Genomic DNA, 19,732 nt, shown 5'->3' with positions numbered 1-19,732 from the left:
AACCGCATGGGTTGGAAGGATGAGTGCCAGCAGCATCAACTTGACTCTGAACTGTGCCACAGCAAAATGGCGGATCCAGCTATGCCACGTACGGAGGACGATGTGCAGCCAGATGCTACCTGCGATCGCTGTTTGCCCTCTCAACCTGCAACCGACTTGCATTGATTATCTCCTTTGAAGAAAATTCTATAAATTCTATAGCAAGCAGGTTGCAATGTCGAGAGAAACAAAAAGTTACTAGCAGGAATTAGCCTGCGCCGAGCGTGCCGAGCGAATTGCAAAGATGGCGGCGAAAACACCATCGGGATCGTCTTCGGGTTCGGCAAATCAAAACACTTTTTCGTTTGTTCCTCTTCGATCTATTCACTTTGATGGTACGATTACAAATGACAATGCGTCCGGTTGTGACCGGCGCTTTTATAGAAAAAAAAAGGGTTTACAAAACAAAATGAAACGCTGTGATTGGCTGCCCGACCAGTGACGCTTTGGCAGGAATGAGGTACCGGCTGGTTTATTGGCGTTGACGGCACCGTCGAAGAATTTGCTCTTCCAGCAAATTTAGATAGTTTCTTATGGGAATTTTCGGTGGAGTGAAAGGATAGTACAAAGTCCGCTATGTTTCACGCACAGTCTGACGTTTGCTTATGGATTTTCTCATAGGAGTAAAGAGCTACAGAGTCGCCGTCAACGCCAATAGCAATGACACATAGCGTTCGATGATTGGCTGTTGATTTCGGGTTGATGATTGTGGTGGTCGTTCACGCAACGACGGCAGACTCTCGTTCGCTGCAGCGAACAGTAAGTTTTGAAAGTCCTCAAGGTTGAAACTTAATATGTAGTTATGAAGATGAAGTTTGCTGGATGGAAAATTTCGAAGAAAATAATAATATATTTGCATATACTTATGTAATATTAATTTTATTGCGCCTAAATTATCCGGCAGATTGGTACACACTTTAAATTATGACTTTTTATTATGTACTACAGTGTCTAAAAACGCATTATGAATTGTTCCAATTTATTGATACCAAAACCTGATCACGAATACAATTCGTTCGCAATGCAAAAGTATAGGTATTAAAATCTGATCTAAAATATAAAATCCATTATCGCACAGAAGGTATTTGCTCTTTATTGAACGCTACACATAAAATAATGTTTAATTTAAGATTACTCTAGTAGAAGATAATGAGAATTCATTAAATAAAATAGTAAAATAGTTTCATTCCCTCCTAGGCTTTCGTTTTTTGACACCACCTTCTGGTTCCATAGCAGGCTTGTTAGTATCTTCCTGAAGTTGCCCAGCTGTATCTTTTCCTTCAGGGGTTAAAACGTGTTGTTCTTCTTCTTCTTCTTCGTCGTCCTGGTCATCCTCTTCATCTTCGTAGTTATCATTTGCCTGTTGGGAATCTGCAGCATTTGATTGTACCCTATCGTCTTCATTCGAGTTCAGGTTTGACTTTGATATGACAGTTTCTTCCCTGTGTTCGCTGTCGAAAGAATATTCGTCGGTTTTCTTAGCTCGCGCAATAGGAGAGGGTGTGCTCTGTGTTAGAATGAAAGTATTATTAGATGGAGATTCGATGGTAACGGAATCAAGTACCCAAAACAATGAAGGAAAACAAGGTTTTGAGCAGATGAATAACTTAAGGTTCAATTCACTTTGAAGCATTTCTGAAAAATTCAAATGCATTTTTTTTTTCGACGCATCATTTCAGATTGCAAAAAGCTCGCGTCATTTTGTGTAAAATAGCAAAAAGAATAGAATGACGCGAGCTTTTTGCAATCTGAAATGATGCATCGAAAAAAAAAAAGGAATTTGAATTTTTCGAACATGCATCAAAGTAAGGCTAGAAGGCATTACCTTTGAAGAACAAGCTAAGTAGATAAAAATGGCTAGCGGTAAACCTACTACTACTAAGAGGACAGCCCACATCCATGGATTTTCGTTGGTAAATTTCATTACGCGAGATACGACAGTTTCCTAAATAAAATAGAGAAATGGATAGGATGTAAGGAAAAACTAGCGATAATAAGGGGTGCTTGAAATGACTCTATGACATTAAACCGAACGTTCCACTAACCTCAACCCCAAAAGTGAATATTTAGTATGCGAAGGTGTTACAATAGCCCATATAATTTACTTTCGTTTCCCGCGCTTTTCTTACGGAACGAATATTACTTAAATTACTTTACTTTACCTTAAAAGTAAACTCTTTACTTTAAAAGTATGACCTAGCCCTGCGATCAACGACAGAGATAATGAAGTTGAAGTTTACATTCAGTGTTTTTAAATGTTGATTAAGACGGTTCAGATTGGACGCAAATCACCCGAAAACCTATCCATTGAGCTTTTTTTATAAACATTTTGGTCCTTCGAACCTGATTTTGATGGTTTTTGTGTTGGTTTGGGCCGAAATCCAGTGGAAAGATGTACTTTTCCGGGAATTACCATCTTGTTCAAATAATTCGGCACTGCCATTCGACGCATCGTACCAGTGGTCCTACCGTTTGTGTGTGTGCAAGTGTATGTTGTAACGTGTCAACAAAATTGGATGCTGCCGTAAAGCAAGTACTTTTTCGTGGAAGTTGCTCGTAGCAACTAAACAAAAACATAAGTGCTAGTGGAAGCTGTTAGAGGCTCAAAAACATCGAACTTTAGATGCTGCTAAGCAGCAAGTGTTCGTTTTTCCCGTAGAAGCTGCTCACTTGCAGCTGAACAAAAACACTCGAAAGTAGTTGGGTGCTGCCGTGCAGCAAGTGCAAGTGTTGAAGCTAGTTCCTTGATACAATAGTGAAAGTTAGATGCAACAAGTACATTATCGATGAACATGCTGTTAGACAATGAAGTGCAATTGTTTTTCGTATGCAAACTGCTCGTAACAGTCGAACATAAATAAAAACTTTGGATACTGACTTGCAGCAAGTGCTCGTATAGAAGCTGCTCATTGCAGCCAAGTGGAACCGAAAATAATATGAACAACGAACTTTTTTGCTGAAAGTATAAGAAACATTACACTCTGCCACAGCAGAAAGCAGCACAAGCAAAACAATTGGAGCAACAAAAAATGGAGCAACAAAAAATGGAGCAGAATCTCGAAAGGTTGTTGGCTCGGAACGATCTGTTGAAGATGAAGCTATTTCAGATAGCAGAAGCGCTAGAAGAAGAGGCGGACAATATTTCAGATCCAAACTGCAATTTCGAAGCTGAAGAATGAAGAAGACAAAGCTAAGCAAGAAGCGCAGAAACCCCTAGTAGCATCGTTCATCTCACATCAACAGATTATGGTCAATGCTGCTGCCCTGCATCTGCAAGTACCGTTGCCGACTTGCAATGGAAACCTTGAGAACTGGTACTCGTTCAAATGCATCTCCAAACTATCATGGGCAGGTATCCGAACGAGTCTCGTTGTCCTTCCGGCAATAGCAAAGTGAGGGGGTGCTACGCGAACACTGGCGCGGTAACCATAGCACGGCGATAGAGTAAATGCTTCGTCAACCCGCAGGAGTGCCAACCGGCACATTGGGATCGACGCCAGTAAGATACTAATTACGGCATACTGGACACGGCATGGAATAATGGACACGATACGGCACAATGAATTGGATACCACGCTACAGGTCTGACAGTCGTGCTATTCTGCTCCCTGGGTGAAGAAGGGTGATCTTGAAATGGCGAGTGGGCTAATAGTGTGGCTGCCCCCGTCCCGGTAAAACCTTGGCAGGCCTCCGGATACGTTCAAAACTCGTCACCAATTGGTGGTTGGTGAGTAGTAGACTCAGATGTAACATTCCTGACTTACGCCGATCTAGCTCTGAACACGGCCCCCATGAAGGACCGTGTCAACCCTAGCATGGAATCCTGCTTGCAGAGATAACCATGGGATCACGATAGGAGACTACATACAACGAGTTGAGATAGCGGCCCGGAGGGGAAACCCATCAGAATGGAAAAAATCGGAGAAAAAAAAGAAAAATGAAGAAAATTAAAAAAACAAAACAAAAATATGAAGGACGACGGCAAGACGCCAGATAGTGAAAACGGAGGAGCGAACGTGTTCGCAAGGAGCGGGATATTGCAGAGATCACCAGTGTCGAACCTGGGGGCCACTGCGAGTACCAGCAGCAGCAGTAAGCCCTAAGGTTAACATCAAGGACCCTAAAGTTTCCAAGGAGAGCAGCCAGGCGTTGGGCTAAGCCAGATATTCACACCGATATCCAGCAGTAGCATATCTCAAGAACTGCAGCTCGGGAGAACCAAAATGACGGAGGTCAGGAGGAAGATCAATGAACTCTATGTGTTCGTGAAGGATAAAAACAACGTACACAGAGATCACGCAACTTGTGACTGGAATCAAATTCGGCATAACAGTGGCAGATCGGGAATTCCAAAAGTGGAGAAAAAGAGCCGAAAATGCCGAAAAGGCTCTCCTGGAGGCCAAGGAGAGCATAAGACTGACTGAAGCACATGAGAAGCCGAAGGGACCCGGCCCGGAGGGGGGACCCATCAGAATGGAGAAAATCGGAGAAAAAAAAACAAAAATGAAGAAACTGAAAAAACCAAAAAAAAAAATATGAAGGACGACGGCAAGACGCTAGACAGTGAAAACGGAGGAGCGAACGTGTTCGCAAGGAGCGGGATATTGTAGAGATCACCAGTGTCGTACCTGGGGGCCACTGCGAGTACCAGCAGCAGCAGTAAGCCCTAAGGTTAACATCAAGGACCCTAAAGTTTCCAAGGAGAGCAGCCAGGCGTTGGGCTAAGCCAGATATTCACACCGATATCCAGCAGTAGCATATCTCAAGAACTGCAGCTCGGGAGAACCAAAATGACGGAGGTCAGGAGGAAGATCAATGAACTCTATGTGTTCGTGAAGGATAAAAACAACGTACACAGAGATCACGCAACTTGTGACTGGAATCAAATTCGGCATAACAGTGGCAGATCGGGAATTCCAAAAGTGGAGAAAAAGAGCCGAAAATGCCGAAAAGGCTCTCCTGGAGGCCAAGGAGAGCATAAGACTGACTGAAGCACATGAGAAGCCGAAGGGACCCGGCCCGGAGGGGGGACCCATCAGAATGGAGAAAATCGGAGAAAAAAAAACAAAAATGAAGAAACTGAAAAAACCAAAAAAAAAAATATGAAGGACGACGGCAAGACGCTAGACAGTGAAAACGGAGGAGCGAACGTGTTCGCAAGGAGCGGGATATTGTAGAGATCACCAGTGTCGTACCTGGGGGCCACTGCAAGTTCCAGCAGCAGCAGTAAGTCCCAAGGAGAGCAACCAGGCGTTGGGCTAAGCCAGATATTCACACCAATATCCAGCAGTATCAAATCTCAAGAACTGCAGCTTGGCAGAACCAAAATGACGGAGGTCAGGAGGAAGATGGATGAACTCTATATGTTCGTAAAGGATAAAAACAACGTACAAAAAGAGATCAAGCAACTTGTGACTGGAATCAAATCCGGCATAACAGTGGCAGATCGGGAATTCCAAGAGTGGAGAAAAAGAGCCGAAAATGCCGAAAAGGCTATCCTGGAGGCCAAGGAGAGCATAAGACTGGCTGAAGCACATGAGGAGTCGAAGGGACCCACAAATCCACGTCCTGAAAGGAGAGATAGGGACACGCCAGGAGATGAGGAGGAGCCCAAAAACGCAGGGATGACGAGGAAGGCATCAAGGAGATGGGAGAAAATGGTAGATGGCGTAAAGTCGAGAACCAGAAGGAGAGGAAGAAAAAACAGAAAGAAGATGAAGTTAGGAAGAAGGAAGAGGAAACGAGGAAGAAGGAAGAGTAGAAGAAGGAAGACAGGAAGAACAAGGAGAAGCCGGAGGCGGCGGGTTCGATTCCTGGTCTGGTCGAGGGAATATTTCGGATTGGAAATTTTGTCGACTTCCCTGGGCATAGAGTATCATTGTGTTTGCCACACAATATACAAATTCATGCATTGGTTATTGGCATCGAAAGCTCTCAATTAATAACTGAGGAAGTGCATTTAGAACACTAAGTTGAGAGCATGCAATAAGCTAATATGCACTAAGCAATAAGCTTGAAATGCGAATAAGAAGAAGAAGCAGTCCTCCGGAAAGTGAGAGAAGATCCGGAGTTGAAACAACTAGGCGAGAACGTGGTGAAAACCAGGCGAACCCAGAAAGGCGAGATGCTATTTGAGCTGAAAAGGGAGCCTACGGTTAAGAACGCAGCTTTTAAAGAGCTCGTCGAAAAATCTCTTGGCGGGGCAGCGAACGTAAGAGCCTTATCCCAGGAGTCAGTGGTTGAGTGCAGGGATCTGGACGAGATCACAACGGAAGACGAGTTGAAAAGTGCACTGAAGGTACAATGCAACCTGGGAGACGTACCAATGGCAATTCGGTTAAGGAAGGCGTATGGTGGCGCTGAAGATAGACCGAATCAAGGTCGGGTGGTCAGTGTGCCCGTTAAAAGCTATTCCTCGGGTGTCTAAGAAAATGGATAGATGCCACCAATGCATGGGCTTCGGTCATCAGGCGAGAAACTGCAAAGGCCCTGACAGATCTGATCTGTGCAGGAAATGCGGAGAGAAGGGGCACGTTGCAAAAGACTGTACAAAGCAACCGAGGTGCATGCTCTGCAAAAAGGAGGATGGAAATGGCCATGTGACGGGAAGTTTCAAGTGCCCTGAGTTGAAGAAGGCGAGGTGGGCCAGCAATAATGAAGGTAACCCAAATAAGTCTCAATCATTGCAACACAGCACAGCAACTGTTGTGGCTGTCGAAAACGGGAACAAAGTGCGACGTTGCTATCATTGCAGAGTCATATAGAGTCCCTCTCGATAATGGTAACTGGGTGGTCGATAGAGCAGGAATGGCGGCCATACATGTCATGGGCAGGTATCCCATTCAACAAGTGGCGGCGGGCTCATTCGAAGGTTTCGTGATCGCCAAAATCAATGGAATCTAAGTATGTAGTTGCTACGCACCCCCGAGATGGACAATTGAGCAGTTCCACCAAATGCTAGATGAGCTCACCGGAGAGCTCATTGGACGGAAACCAGTCCTCATCGCAGGAGATTTCAATGCATGAGCAGTGGATTGGGGGAGCAGGTGTACCAACGCAAGAGGGTATAGTCTGCTGGAAGCTCTGGCAAAGTTAAACGTTAGTCTGGCCAACTTAGGAACTAGCAGCACCTTCCGCAAAGATGGTAGGGAATCCATTAGCGTCGTCACTTTCTGCAGTACGTCGCTAGTGACAAATATAAACTGGAGAGTGTGCGAAGAGTGCACCCATAGTGACAATCAGGCGATCCGGTACAGTATCGGCGAACGGACACCGGTGGGGAAATGCGGAGGACGTAAGTAAGCGAGCGGAAGTGGAAGACGAAGGAATTCAATAAGGATCTCTTCATCGAAGCTCTAAGGGTAGACAGCAGCATTCCGGGTCTAAGCGCGAACAAGTTGACCGAATCATTAGCAAGGGCATGTGACACAACTATGCCGAGAAAACTGGAGCCAACGAACAGGCGGCGTCCAACCTACTGGTGGAACGAGGAAATTAGCACCCTCCGTGCTAGTTGTCTTCTAGCCAGAAGGCGCGTTCAGAGAGCAAAAACGGAAGCAGACATGGGGATTGCATTTCATAAATTCGTCTACCATTACTATGTCTACTTTTTCCATATGGGACTGATATATGATTTTAGGCAGTATAACCACAGACAAACAGACGTAACTCTTTGAAAAAGTTTCTCTTGAAAACATAGTATCTCAAAACATAGGACCTCAGTAGCGACATCTTTCAGGCTTCTCGCGGAAAACAAGCTTGCTCGCTAACTCGCAAACAATATTGCATAAAAGTTCTATAGAATGTATAGAAACGTCAAAGTGATCCGATGCCAGCGCTGCGGCGAGTAGTTCGAGGAACTGATAATATTCAAATCAACCGTTAAATGCGTGAACTAAGATACACAATGAAGAGTTACGTCTGTTTGTCTGTGGTATAACCACCGACGAACCGACGTGACAGCTCATACAAGCTACTTTCAAATTTGTGCCCAAGACGCCATATTTAAAATACGTTAAACACTACCGACATCTACTCATCCAATCGCGACATACCATGAGCAAGTACACGAACCCACGTATAATTTACATTGTCTTGGTTTGCGTCTCACCTCATTTGACAGATCTGATCGCCCGTTTGAAAGTTCGAATCGCTCGTTTGAAAATTAGAATTGTGGACAACCGTAATGCTCCTGTGGCATGTCGGTTCGTCGGTGGTATAACCATAAAGATAACTCTAAGACCAGAAAGTTTCGAAGAAACGAGTTCAACTTTTTGGCTCAGCCTGGTACTATCTTCGGTCCCAAGCTAATCGATTCACCCCTCGAAACATAGAAAAAACCAATAACCCCTCATTTTATCTGTCAAACTTTCATAGCGAATCAAAACAAACATAGCGTAGGACTAGAATTTTGACTATAATGGGGTACGTTAATCGTTTGCTTGGGACCAATAGGCTAGTCAAGTAGTGAGCCAATTTAAAATCGTTAGTTTCGTATTGATTGTTGGTATAACCCTGTGTTAATAAGATCAGTTTTTATAATTTCTGCTTTTATTTTTACTAATATACGTGGTAATTAGCAATCGGGATAACGGCATTTTGAGTAGTGATATTCGGGGTAATGTCATAGAGTCGCTGAAAATATGGTGAATTTAAAATTTTAAGGATTGTATAAAAACTGCTTATTATCAAACCTCTTTGTCCCGACGCTTAAGCAGGAACCAAATATAAGCAATAACCGGAATTGAACAGTATACGAAGTATGCGAACCAATATCCTGGTTTGTATCCCATATATTTCATCGCTCGATCCCATAGAGTATTCTGTTCATGTTAGAATTATATCAAAGAAAGCGTACATATTAGAGTGGTTCAAAATATCGATTTTGCTCCGCAAATCTCAATAGATTCCTAATCAGCTGCTGGTAACGCTCTCAAAATTTGAGATTATTTGGATGCGAACTCATACTACCCTGGCCCTTTGAAGTCTATATAGGAATTACTATGAGAAAAATAAACTTTTCGTTCTCATCATCCTAGCCCTTTGCCATAATGATTTCCGCAAGGCACGGGCTAGTGAATACCACCCACCACCTTTTATAATTCAATAATACATTTCTGTTTACAGAATTTGAAAAAAAAAAAGAAAAGTTTGCAGTGTCGTTGTTGGGCTTTTCGTTAAAAATATTTTCAAGATTGGACACTCACGAATAACATATCAAAAGGGTGAAAATTGCTCAAATTATGCGATTAGTGAATTTTAACCTACGAGCATCTCGAACATAACAACTTTGGGCAATTAAAGCACTAGGAGCTTTTTTATTGTAAATTTAATGTATTTTAATAATCACACCATTTCAAAGATATTCGATAACTGTAGGTACAGTACTTGTTCGCTAACTGGACAATCTTTAACTGGGCTGCTTTTTAACTGGGCGTCCGTTAACTGGGCTGTAGCCCAGCTAAAAAGCAGTTATACATTTACATTTAGTTGTCATAATTTGTGAGGGGTATTTGAATGGAATATCAAATGATAATGTAAATAAATTAGAAATTATTTTCATTTCACACTGAAATCACGACTTAAAAGCGTTAATATATAGGGAAAAGGGCTCTAATGTTGGCCTATGGATCTAAGATTGGGCCCATCGCTAGAAATCTGCTATTTATCAATTTTATCAAAATGAACGCGTCATTGGGACGGTGCTAAGGGATATTTTTGGTTACTATTCAAAATTTAGTCGATTGCTGAATTTATGTATGGGTCCAAATTAGGGACATTTAGGCCGACATGACATCTATTTCCCCTATATCAAGTCGGGGTAAACGCTCCTATAGTTGCGGTACGTAAGAAGCGTTAAGTTCCTATAGTTGTGTATTGAGTCTCCATGCACAACTTTAGGAACCTAACGCTTCTAACGTACCGCAACTATAGGAGCGTTTCCCCTAATGCTTTCATAATTACTATGTCCAGGAAGTTTTTCTTGAAAATATTTTCTAATGTAACATTATATACTCCCTAATTAAGAACTGACATAAACGTAATAAACCCATGGCACTCTGACATAAACCGTGATACAGAAATGTTTCTTTCATATTACTTCGTTTAGGATAATCACTAGCAATAATTGGACAATACACTCATAGTTTGCTAAGTGAAAGATCGTTAACTGACTTAACATTGAACTGGCATTCCGCTAACTGTACCAAGTTTCATTTAAAGGATGCTTATAAGTATTGCAATACTAACATGTCACGAAAAGCTTTACTTTGATGCACTTTAATTGGAGAGTACTACCGAAGACAACAAATCAAGAAGACTGGCAACTCTTCCATTTGCACATACGCCGCTCAAAGGTAAATGCTTCGAACGAATTCGATAGCAAAGATTACATCCTCAGAAGAAGGGTTTGTGTATTTGCTCATTTTTCTATGCGTTGCTTGCACCTTCACTCAAGCGCAGCGTCATTGTATCTGTCGCTTGGATTCTGGCAAAGTTGCCAGTCTTCTTGATTTGTTGTCTTCGGTACTACGAAAGGCTGAATCACACGAATAAACTCGAGAAAGCGTTCTAGTTACACACATTCAACTGCTTGCGCAACTCGCTACCTAATCAGAATGTTGCGTATGTGTAAATAAACCTTCTCATACCTGCAGCTTACTACTTACTGGTTTTTCCCAAAAAGGCAGCAAGTGAGAACACCTCTATATCTAATATTTTCATCTTGGCTTCATTTTTTTGTGAATGCAAACCATTTAACGAGCCGAGCCAGTTGTGCGAGCAGAAAGGCTAACAGATTGTTTGGATGCAGTTTTCAACAAATGCAGTTTTTGATAAATTTTCGGCTTTTTTGGTTTTCGGCCTTTCTGGCTTTCGGCCTTTTGTGGTACCTTAGCATATTTTCGGCCTTTTATGTTTCGGTCTTTTGTGATTCGGCCTTCTGTACGGGTCCCCTTTAATTGTATTTGACAATTATGTATGATATATGATATGCATCAGTTAGACCACCCGCACCAATGCGTTGCTAAAGCTATTTTAGCAACCTCCACCATAACATAGCAACCTCCATCATAACGCAGCAACCGCACCGGGGGTTGCTATTCAAGTGCGGGAAATAACAATCTGCCTCTCGGTGAACAACGGGTTATCAAATTTGGTAACGCGATAGCGACCGACCCAAGCGTTGCTATTTGAGAAATGTAGTTTTTGTGTTTCATTTGAAAATTGTTAATGAGTTTGCATCTGGGACCAGGGACAGCGAAGCTGCAAAACAAGTCAATTTGTAAAAAAGAATCTAGGGCTCCGCGATTTTTTTTAAACAACTTGTTGTGATGCTGTATGGATCAATTTGGATTTGAGACTATGATGTGCACTAGACTGATGCAAAATTTGAAATTTTCGCTCCACAGTGCTCAAACGGTTCCAAATTGGGCCCTGATTAGCCTCCCAAAATTTGAACTCATTTAGTGAGAAACTGACTTGACACAAACCATTTGAAGTTTATATGGGAATTACTATGGAAAAACCATAATTTCGGTTCATATCTATCTCAAAATTCACCAGTTCACTCTACTTAAGAAAATGATAACTGAGCTTGTTGAAAACTCAGCTAGAACTTTGTTGAAGCCCACCTTTCGATCAAATGTAAGGAACAAAAATTATTAATGATTCAAATCACTGATGTCTTATGATTATGCTCAATCAACTGTTCAGCAGGCAACATTGGTGTTTATGGCGCGTAGAATAGAGGACAAAAATCATGGCTACAATGTCACACTGCAGAATGCAGTGTTGCCCACAATACAGTTGCTTAATCTTGACATAAGAGTATCAATCTATTAAACAATTAATAGCTATTTAATTTGACGTTTGGCTGAAAAACGATTTTCTGCAAAGTTGTAGCTGATAAAAAATCCCATAAGAATAGTAATAGAATTTGTTAACAGTACAATATGTAAAACGGCTAGAGGACAATGCACAAAAAGTTTTGTTTTCCCATAGTAATTTCCATTTAAACTTCAAATGGTTTGTGCCAAGTCAGTTTCTTATCAAATGAGTTTAAGCTTTCGGAAGCTAATCAGGACCCGATTTGAAACCCTGTGGAGCGAAAATTTCAAAGTTTGCATCAGTCTAATGTGCACTCTGGTAAACGGGACGGTCAGTAACATCAGTAAAGGTGGTATTAGCGCCCCTCGGTGGTACTTTGTATGGGAGCCAGCTGTCAATTTGTTAGTTTTGTGTCAAACAGTGAAGTGGTTATTTAGCTTTAGATCTTGATCTCGATTGTTAACGAGATAAAAGTAAATGGGATTGAAAAAATATCAAATCAAATTAAATTCATTTATGTAACATCACCACAAAGAACTACCTAAAATCTGCGGAGCTCTGAAATCTTTAGCTACGAATTTACCACTGTTACGGATATGCTTAATATTCCGGAGGCCAGCAAAGTGCACATGCTAGTTTAGTTCTAGGTCCAAACTAATTCATGCAGCATCACAACGAGTTCTTTAAAAAAACAGTATGGAGCTTTAGAATATTTTTAACGAATTGACCACTTTTAAAGACATTACAAATCTTCGTTTCGTCGCCAGCAGGAAGCACATGCTGGTCTTAAATCCAAATTCATTCATATAGCTTCACAACAAGTGATTGAAAAAATTGCGAGGGTCTAGAATATTTTTTACGAATTTAACAATTTTACGGATGTTCACGAAGCTCTGCGATCAGTTTTAGCTCGAAGCTCGACGATAGATTTAGCACTACTGGTACGAAAGTTAAAAACATAAATTAACAATGCGACCGGTGCGAAACCTGATTGCTAACTAATATAGAAACGGCTAAAGTTTTCAAACTAGCAGCCTGAATGGCAACGCACCGGTGGTGGTGGTGGTCTTACAAATGCCGTTCGATTTGTGCATAGTTAAAACAAATCAGTTACCGAAGTTGAGTATTTATATTTTTGGCAGGTTCGTACATATTCGGCCTTTTTCAATTTTTGTCCTTTTGTGGTAGGTCCAGCGAATCCAAACACATAAAGCAACCATCGATACAGACAAAATGCTTGCAACGACTACCATTACAAACTCTCTCTGCAACACAGCTCATCTTCGGCTTTACTTCGTGAAGTAGCTTGTAGGATTGGGCGATCTTGGATTGATCTTTGGAAGATCGATCTTTTTCATCCCAATTTCCAATTTTTCGGATCGATTCTTTGTCCAAGAAAAAATCGAAAAAATAAATCGATCTCTTCTTTCGATCTTAAAAAAAAGGTGTTAAATTTTGTAATTTAATTGACATTGAAAAAACGATTTACTCTCACTCCAGACTGCATGGTAAATTTAACGAACATAACGTCAACATCAGCATCCCCAAGTAACATTGCAAGTTTTATCATGGTTTTAAAGCGTTCTACAAGTCCAATTCATGGTCTACCAAACCCTCATAAAACCAAAATTGTTACTACAATGACGTCACTATTTGCTTTTCCGATATTTACGAATACAGCAACATTTGAAGCTAGATGAACTAGCCTAAGGCTAAAAATCTCTTTAATAAAGCTTTAAAAAAAAACATTTGAAGGTTTCGCTACCTCCCTCCTGTGCTCATTGCTCCTTACCATCACGACAACATTTAATTTAATATTATAGAGGAAAGAATTACTTGGGGTACCAACGTTAACAAGCGTATACCGTATGCGTGATAATGTTTGCACCATTGAGCTATGTCAAAATTTAAAAAAAATCTCAGAAATTTCGTTTTTGAGTTTTTTTTTATTTATTAAAAAGGGGGATGTTTCTCAGAGTCTTAAACTATGTTAATCATCGATCGAGTTTTCGGAATTCACGGGAGGTTGTAATAATGTAGTCTGGATCCATTTCTCTCCAGGTACGGGTCAATGTTTGTTTGGATGGCGACCTCATATCCTTCGCCCAGAACGGAAGATGTTCCTGCAACCGCTTCTGAGTGCGGTTCGAGGTGTGGCACGGAGCCCCATCTTGTTGAAATACAACAATATACCGGTCGGTTCTGGAATTTGATACGGGATCGACGGTAAACATGCTCTCGTCGGCGAACAGGATTACCGGATTTTTTCGCTTAAGGAAGTTCAAGATTTTCTTGCATCGTTCGACTCGTAGCTCCCGGATGCGGTTGGCAGTCATGTGAGTTTTTTTCCGTGCCCTCGACTTCACCTGCAATCTTGCTTTACGATCTCTGATCCCGTATTCCTTTGCCATTTTTCTTATTGAACGCACTGGATTCACCCGAATCTTCCTTGTGATAGCAGCGATAACCCTCGGACCCCGAGCTGACCTCGGACGACCTGTGGCTACCTTCGCGGATAGTTGTCCTTTCTTTTCTCGGTCTAAACCCTTTTGACGGTCCACCGGGACACTCCCACGACGATTGAAATGTATTTTTGCAACATTTGCGCTTGGGACTTCGTCATGGTGCAATTGTCAAACTAAGTTAATCAATTTCTTTTATACACATCCTACTACGGTATGAGCTATAGGTTACATGCATGCAAAGAAAACCAAGGCATTGTATGTACAGGTGAAACGGGAACCTTATTTGTACGATGGTGCAAACATTATCACGCATACGGTAGTCCATTCTATATGCAAGAGTAAGGTCCAAAAGTGAGGAAAACAACATTTTTGGCTAGAGCGAAAGTAAGGATAGCAAACTAAGCACTTGAAAATGGGGTTTCGCAATTGCACACTTGGTATAAACCTCAGAAAGGTCAATTAAAATTAAAACCATAAGATCGATCTACCAAAGATCGATTTTTTGGTACCGATTTAATCAGTGGATCGATTCTAGAGCCAAATATAAGATCGATCTTTCTCTGAAGATCGCCCAATCCTAGTAGCTTGCCAACAATTGGCGTTGACGGCGCCGTCGAAAAATTTGCTCTTCCAGCAAATATAGACAGTTTCTTATGTGAATTTTCGTCGTTTCCTTCTACCGGCTCGAGTGAGTGAGCCGATCCTGTTTGTCATGAAAAAAGGATGAAGAATATATCAAAATTGCTTTCCATTTCTGACAAGCCGTTATCGTTCGGCTCGTTGTTCGCTTGTCATTTTGTCATTTAGAGATAATGTTGATACCTTGGGTAGGTCTATACATGTTCGGCATTTGGTGATTGGGATTGTGTCTCCTTCCCGAATAAACTCATGCATGAGATATGAGTTTTTCCGAACACTGCGTCACGTGATGTGACTCGAAGTCATCAGTCGGTATTCCGAGACGAAATTAAGCTCTTCATAGAAATAAGTAATTCTAGCGACGTTGAAGAATTCCAAAATGAAATCAACTTATTTTACACTTGGTGTAGTGATTCTACCCCAATTCAACGAAAAAATGTAACGTACTATAATAGTATTGAGCAGAAAATAGAAACACTTTAAAATATGTTTAGGTAACCATAAAGTATAAAAAAAATAAAATTGTAAACGACTTAGGTGTAATCCTAGATTTCAAACTTAATTTTGAAGAATATTATAACACCATCATAACAAAAGCATATTTGTATACTTTGGCTTCATTAATAGGATCAGCTATAATTTTCAAGACCCATGCACTATTAAATTAGTATACATTACATACGTAAGACCTATTTTGGAATACTGTAACCTAATATGGAATCCGTACATTGCCATACACGAGGGACGCATAGAAACCGTCCAAAAATAATTCCTTATATGTGCCCTTCGCAAATTGATTAGGATTGCATTCCCTCTTCCATCATATGAAGCACGCTGCATATGCTCATCAACTTACAAAAACTCAAAGAACTCCGCGAATTAGCAATACTTTTCTTCATCAATGATATTATATCACATCGCATATAATCATCAGAATTACTATCACAATTATACTTTTACACACCCTGTCGGCATCTTAGAGCACGGAAATTATTCTCAGAAAAATCGCACAGAAAAAAAAATACACAAAAAATAGCCCCATCAATCGACTGATCCGACAGTATAATCTACAATGCAAAGTCATTAGCATAACTATGTCAAAAGAACAAATTAAAACCGACTAAAACATAATAAAAATAATGCATAGCATGTAAGTAAAACATTGTAATATGTAGTCTACTTTTGGTGACCGAAATAAATAAATAAATACATAATTTAGGATGTACTTAAGTAGTATTCCTAAATTATACATGGATTTTACATTAAATGTATGTATAACAAATGTAGAAGAAAGTACCAGGTACGCTCATTACTTAATAACATTATTCCGAATGTACTACTACCTATTCCCATTACCCCGAAATTAATATATATTAAAAGCAATATGTTGTAGAACGGAGTATGCATAATGCTTCACATACATAGAGCATCTTTTAGATAGATTTCTGGATAATTTTCTTTAGAAAACCCCGCGTTTGTTCTCAACCAGTTTTCAAATTTCTACTAGACAATTCTAGAATACAAAAGTACTAGCACTGGAAATATAGTATGTAGGACAAACATGAATTACGTTAGTAGTAGTAGCAAATTCGGTTTCGAGTTAATTGAATTATTAGTAATCAATCATTCCAAATCGAAGTCCAGAAAATTCAAGATCTAAATTGAGGTGGTTAGAAGGAAATGGTTGTAAGTGACTTTGATCGATTCTCTTAATCGACTTTCTCTTTTGATAGCCACAGCTTTATAAGCAGATTTTACGCTATTTCTGCCATATAGTTTGATAAAGAAGGTTCTCATCTAGAATGAGGCTGTTCATAAACTACGTAGAACGATTTTTAGATGTTTTAGACCCCCCTTCCTCGCGTAGACAATCGTCCATGCAAGTTTTTTGTCAACCTACCCCCCCCTCCTAAAGAGTCTACGTAGTGTATGAACAGCCCCCATCCAGAATGGCACACGAATCAAGGAATGTGTTTGCAGCTGAATTATCAACGAAAGAGAAAGTAGATGAAGAGAATCGATCAAAGACACTTACACCTCTTTCATTCTAACCCCCTCAATTGTATCCCATCCCAAATTCATAGCGAATGAAAACTAGTCCAAGTATTTAAGCTTTTCAAATAGAAAGACAAGTGACTCCTAGTGACTGTCAGGCGAAAGAAGAAGTTCAATGCGAGAAAATCAACTGGAGTGTTGGCAAATCAAAGCTATAGCCCTGAAGCTGTACTCCACCCCACATGATATATATTGAAAATGTTTGAGAAGGAAATTTTCTTCTTTCGTTTATACCAAAATAAGACACAAACTTCTTAATGGATCAAGAACATTGAGGACAGCAAGGAAGTTTTTTTTTCCTTGATTTGTTTTCCGTACTGAGTACCAATACTACCGACGCCAGGAAGGCAGCTCCCACACCTGGACCCTACCTATCGACCTATATACTCATGGACCGGAGACCAACGGCTTAACTTTCCTTCCAAAGAAAGTCGTGATCAGACCCTGATTGAACCTAGGCCTTTTGGGGTGAGAGGCAATCACGCTTACCACTACACCACCGGCGCCCCTATGTCAAATGGTTGATACGATTGATATGTTTATTTTGTGATTTAGCTTACTTGTTATGGAATCCATTAATCAGTAAACCTATAATATAAACCTTTCTTTCGTTTCCGTGCATTACTTACTGCTTTTTTCTTGGCTTGACCTGATGTCGAATTAACAGGTGCTTAATACCTATATTATAATTATAATTACTTACCGCTTCTCTATCAATCAGTTTTCTTTTCAAATCATAAGTTTGGGCTGCCCAATCTCTGGCAAGAGTTTCGTCGTCGACTATGATAAGGTTGTCAAACAGAATATCACTAGACATCGACCACAGTTCGATACCAATTGCGGCCTGCAGAAAATAGGAAATAGTGTATGAGTACGTTATCATGAGTGCTCTTATTTTTTGTTTCATTACAATAGTGGTCATCCTGAAAGGGTTTTTATCCTCGAAGAAATCCGGATTAGGTATTTTCCTAGAAGCCCATTTTCCCTGATAGTTGGGATTATCAATCAATGGTGCACGCCACTTGCCCTTATAGTTGGGATTGGAAATTAAAGGAGGTTTCCATAAACCACAACCGACAACCTTCTCGCAAGCGGGATTAACAATCAAAGGTGCTTCCCATTCACCATCCATATCTACGTCCCAATCAACTGGTTTCTCTGCGTTAGGATCCGAAATCATTTCTTCTACGTTATCAAGCCATCCTTCTGGCTTGGAGGTATTTGGATCCGGTATTTGTGGTGGTTCATCTTCATTCCAATCATTGGGTTTCTTCGCATCAGGATCTGGAATTTTTTCCCTTTCATCCCAATTTTCCGGTTTGAAGTCGGTCGGGTCGTCGATATCTTTTGGTGGATTTACCGGTGGCATAAACTCAGTGAACAAAGATCCCTCATTGATCGTCTTATGATCGACACGGATAACGTACGTATTGTCTGGACGTACAACCAATTGATAAAGATGTGGTTGCTTGTCCTTGAATGGCTCATCTAGTCGATCCCTAGAATTAAGTGAGACGTATAAAAATAAATGGGAGTACTACGAAAGGCCGATTCACAAACTAATTCCATGCACAGGATCTCTCATTCAAGGTTTACAACTTTTTCATACAGAACTTTGATGAGTTTTCAGTCCATTCGTAGTTAGAACGATTTTTTCTGAAGTATTCAAACGAACTTTTGCCCACCGGTGTGTGTATATATACAGGGTGTTTGGTTCCGGGTTTTACATATTTTCAGGGTAGATAGGGCTCCTAAAGTTATGAAAAAATCCCCATGAAACATAGGGTCGGAAATGACTGCTAAGTGAGTTATTCAACATTTTATTTATTTTTTTTTTATTTCCAACTTTAGTTAGCTATATTTTTTTAATCTTAATGTGGTTTTCTGATTTCAACATTTCAAATGAAAGATTAAAGTCTTAGCTATCAATGCTTTTTAGTAAAGAACTCGATTAAAATTAATTATCATACATTAAAATTGAAAAGTATGCTGAAAATACCAAAAAAAAAACTGGTGAAATTTCATACATTTTAGTGTTTTTAACTGAACCGAGTCAGTAATTCAAAAATCCAGTAAAAAATACTGACTCCTGTAAAAAAAATCTAAGTGTGTATACAGAAGCAGCGGAGTTACATACTCATCCACCGAATCAGCACCGCAGCTGAGCTGCGAGTGTTATGAAATAAAAGGGACATCGACTTATTACCACTATCTACTTCTCTCTCTTCCGCTCTCAGAATTCGCCGATTCGGTGTCTCTCGTTGTGTTTTCTGCTGAGACTGGGCAATATTCGATACCGCGAAACATCTCCGCAGTGACGTTTTCTTTCGGCGCGGGAGATGTGCGGTAATCGAAGGTTAAGAAAGTAGCTCTACATTTACAATAACATTCTACCAAATTTTCATGTGCGTAGTCCACTGCAACAGCGGATCGTACGAACCAATAGGGTGACTATAGCGCATTTCAAGAAAACGTCACAAGTTTTTCTGGCTGTTTTAATTGAAATTTCAGTTTGTTTGGTACTTTCAACATACTTTTCAATTTTAATGTATGATAATTAATTTTAATCGAGTTCTTTTTCAAAGAGCATTGATAGCTAAGGCTTTAATCTTTCATTTGGTATGTGGAAATCAGAAAACTACATTAAGATTTAAAAAATATAGCTAACCAAAGTTGGCAATACAAAAAACATAAAATGTTGAATAACA

The 19,732-nt window shown here is 40.3% G+C and overlaps 1 protein-coding gene across 2 annotated transcripts in view; it reads right to left on the bottom strand.

The window, feature by feature from the left end:
* Positions 1-923: 923 nt before the first annotated feature.
* LOC135697548 (calnexin-like) overlaps positions 924-19,732 on the bottom strand; it is a 21,793-nt gene continuing 2,984 nt past the window's right edge. Inside the window, exons 2-5 of one of the 2 annotated variants that reach the window (XM_065217301.1) lie at positions 17,935-18,523; positions 17,728-17,868; positions 8,733-8,861; positions 924-1,546 (exon numbers count right to left, since the gene is read on the bottom strand). In XM_065217301.1, coding sequence (XP_065073373.1) covers positions 1,223-1,546; positions 8,733-8,861; positions 17,728-17,868; positions 17,935-18,523 — 1,183 coding nt within the window. In that variant the 3' untranslated portion in view covers positions 924-1,222. Of the gene's footprint in view, positions 1,547-1,864; positions 1,985-8,732; positions 8,862-17,727; positions 17,869-17,934; positions 18,524-19,732 lie in introns of both variants that reach the window. The other variant, XM_065217302.1, reaches the window with a different exon arrangement.

This window comes from Ochlerotatus camptorhynchus, unplaced genomic scaffold, assembly GCF_037179485.1.
Source record: "Ochlerotatus camptorhynchus isolate MF236.1 unplaced genomic scaffold, CSIRO-AGI_Acam_v1.1 ptg000072l, whole genome shotgun sequence".
NCBI classification, from domain to species: domain Eukaryota; kingdom Metazoa; phylum Arthropoda; class Insecta; order Diptera; family Culicidae; genus Ochlerotatus; species Ochlerotatus camptorhynchus.
The sequence above is the reverse complement of the archived record's forward strand: the minus strand, read 5'-3'. Positions and strand labels throughout refer to the sequence as shown.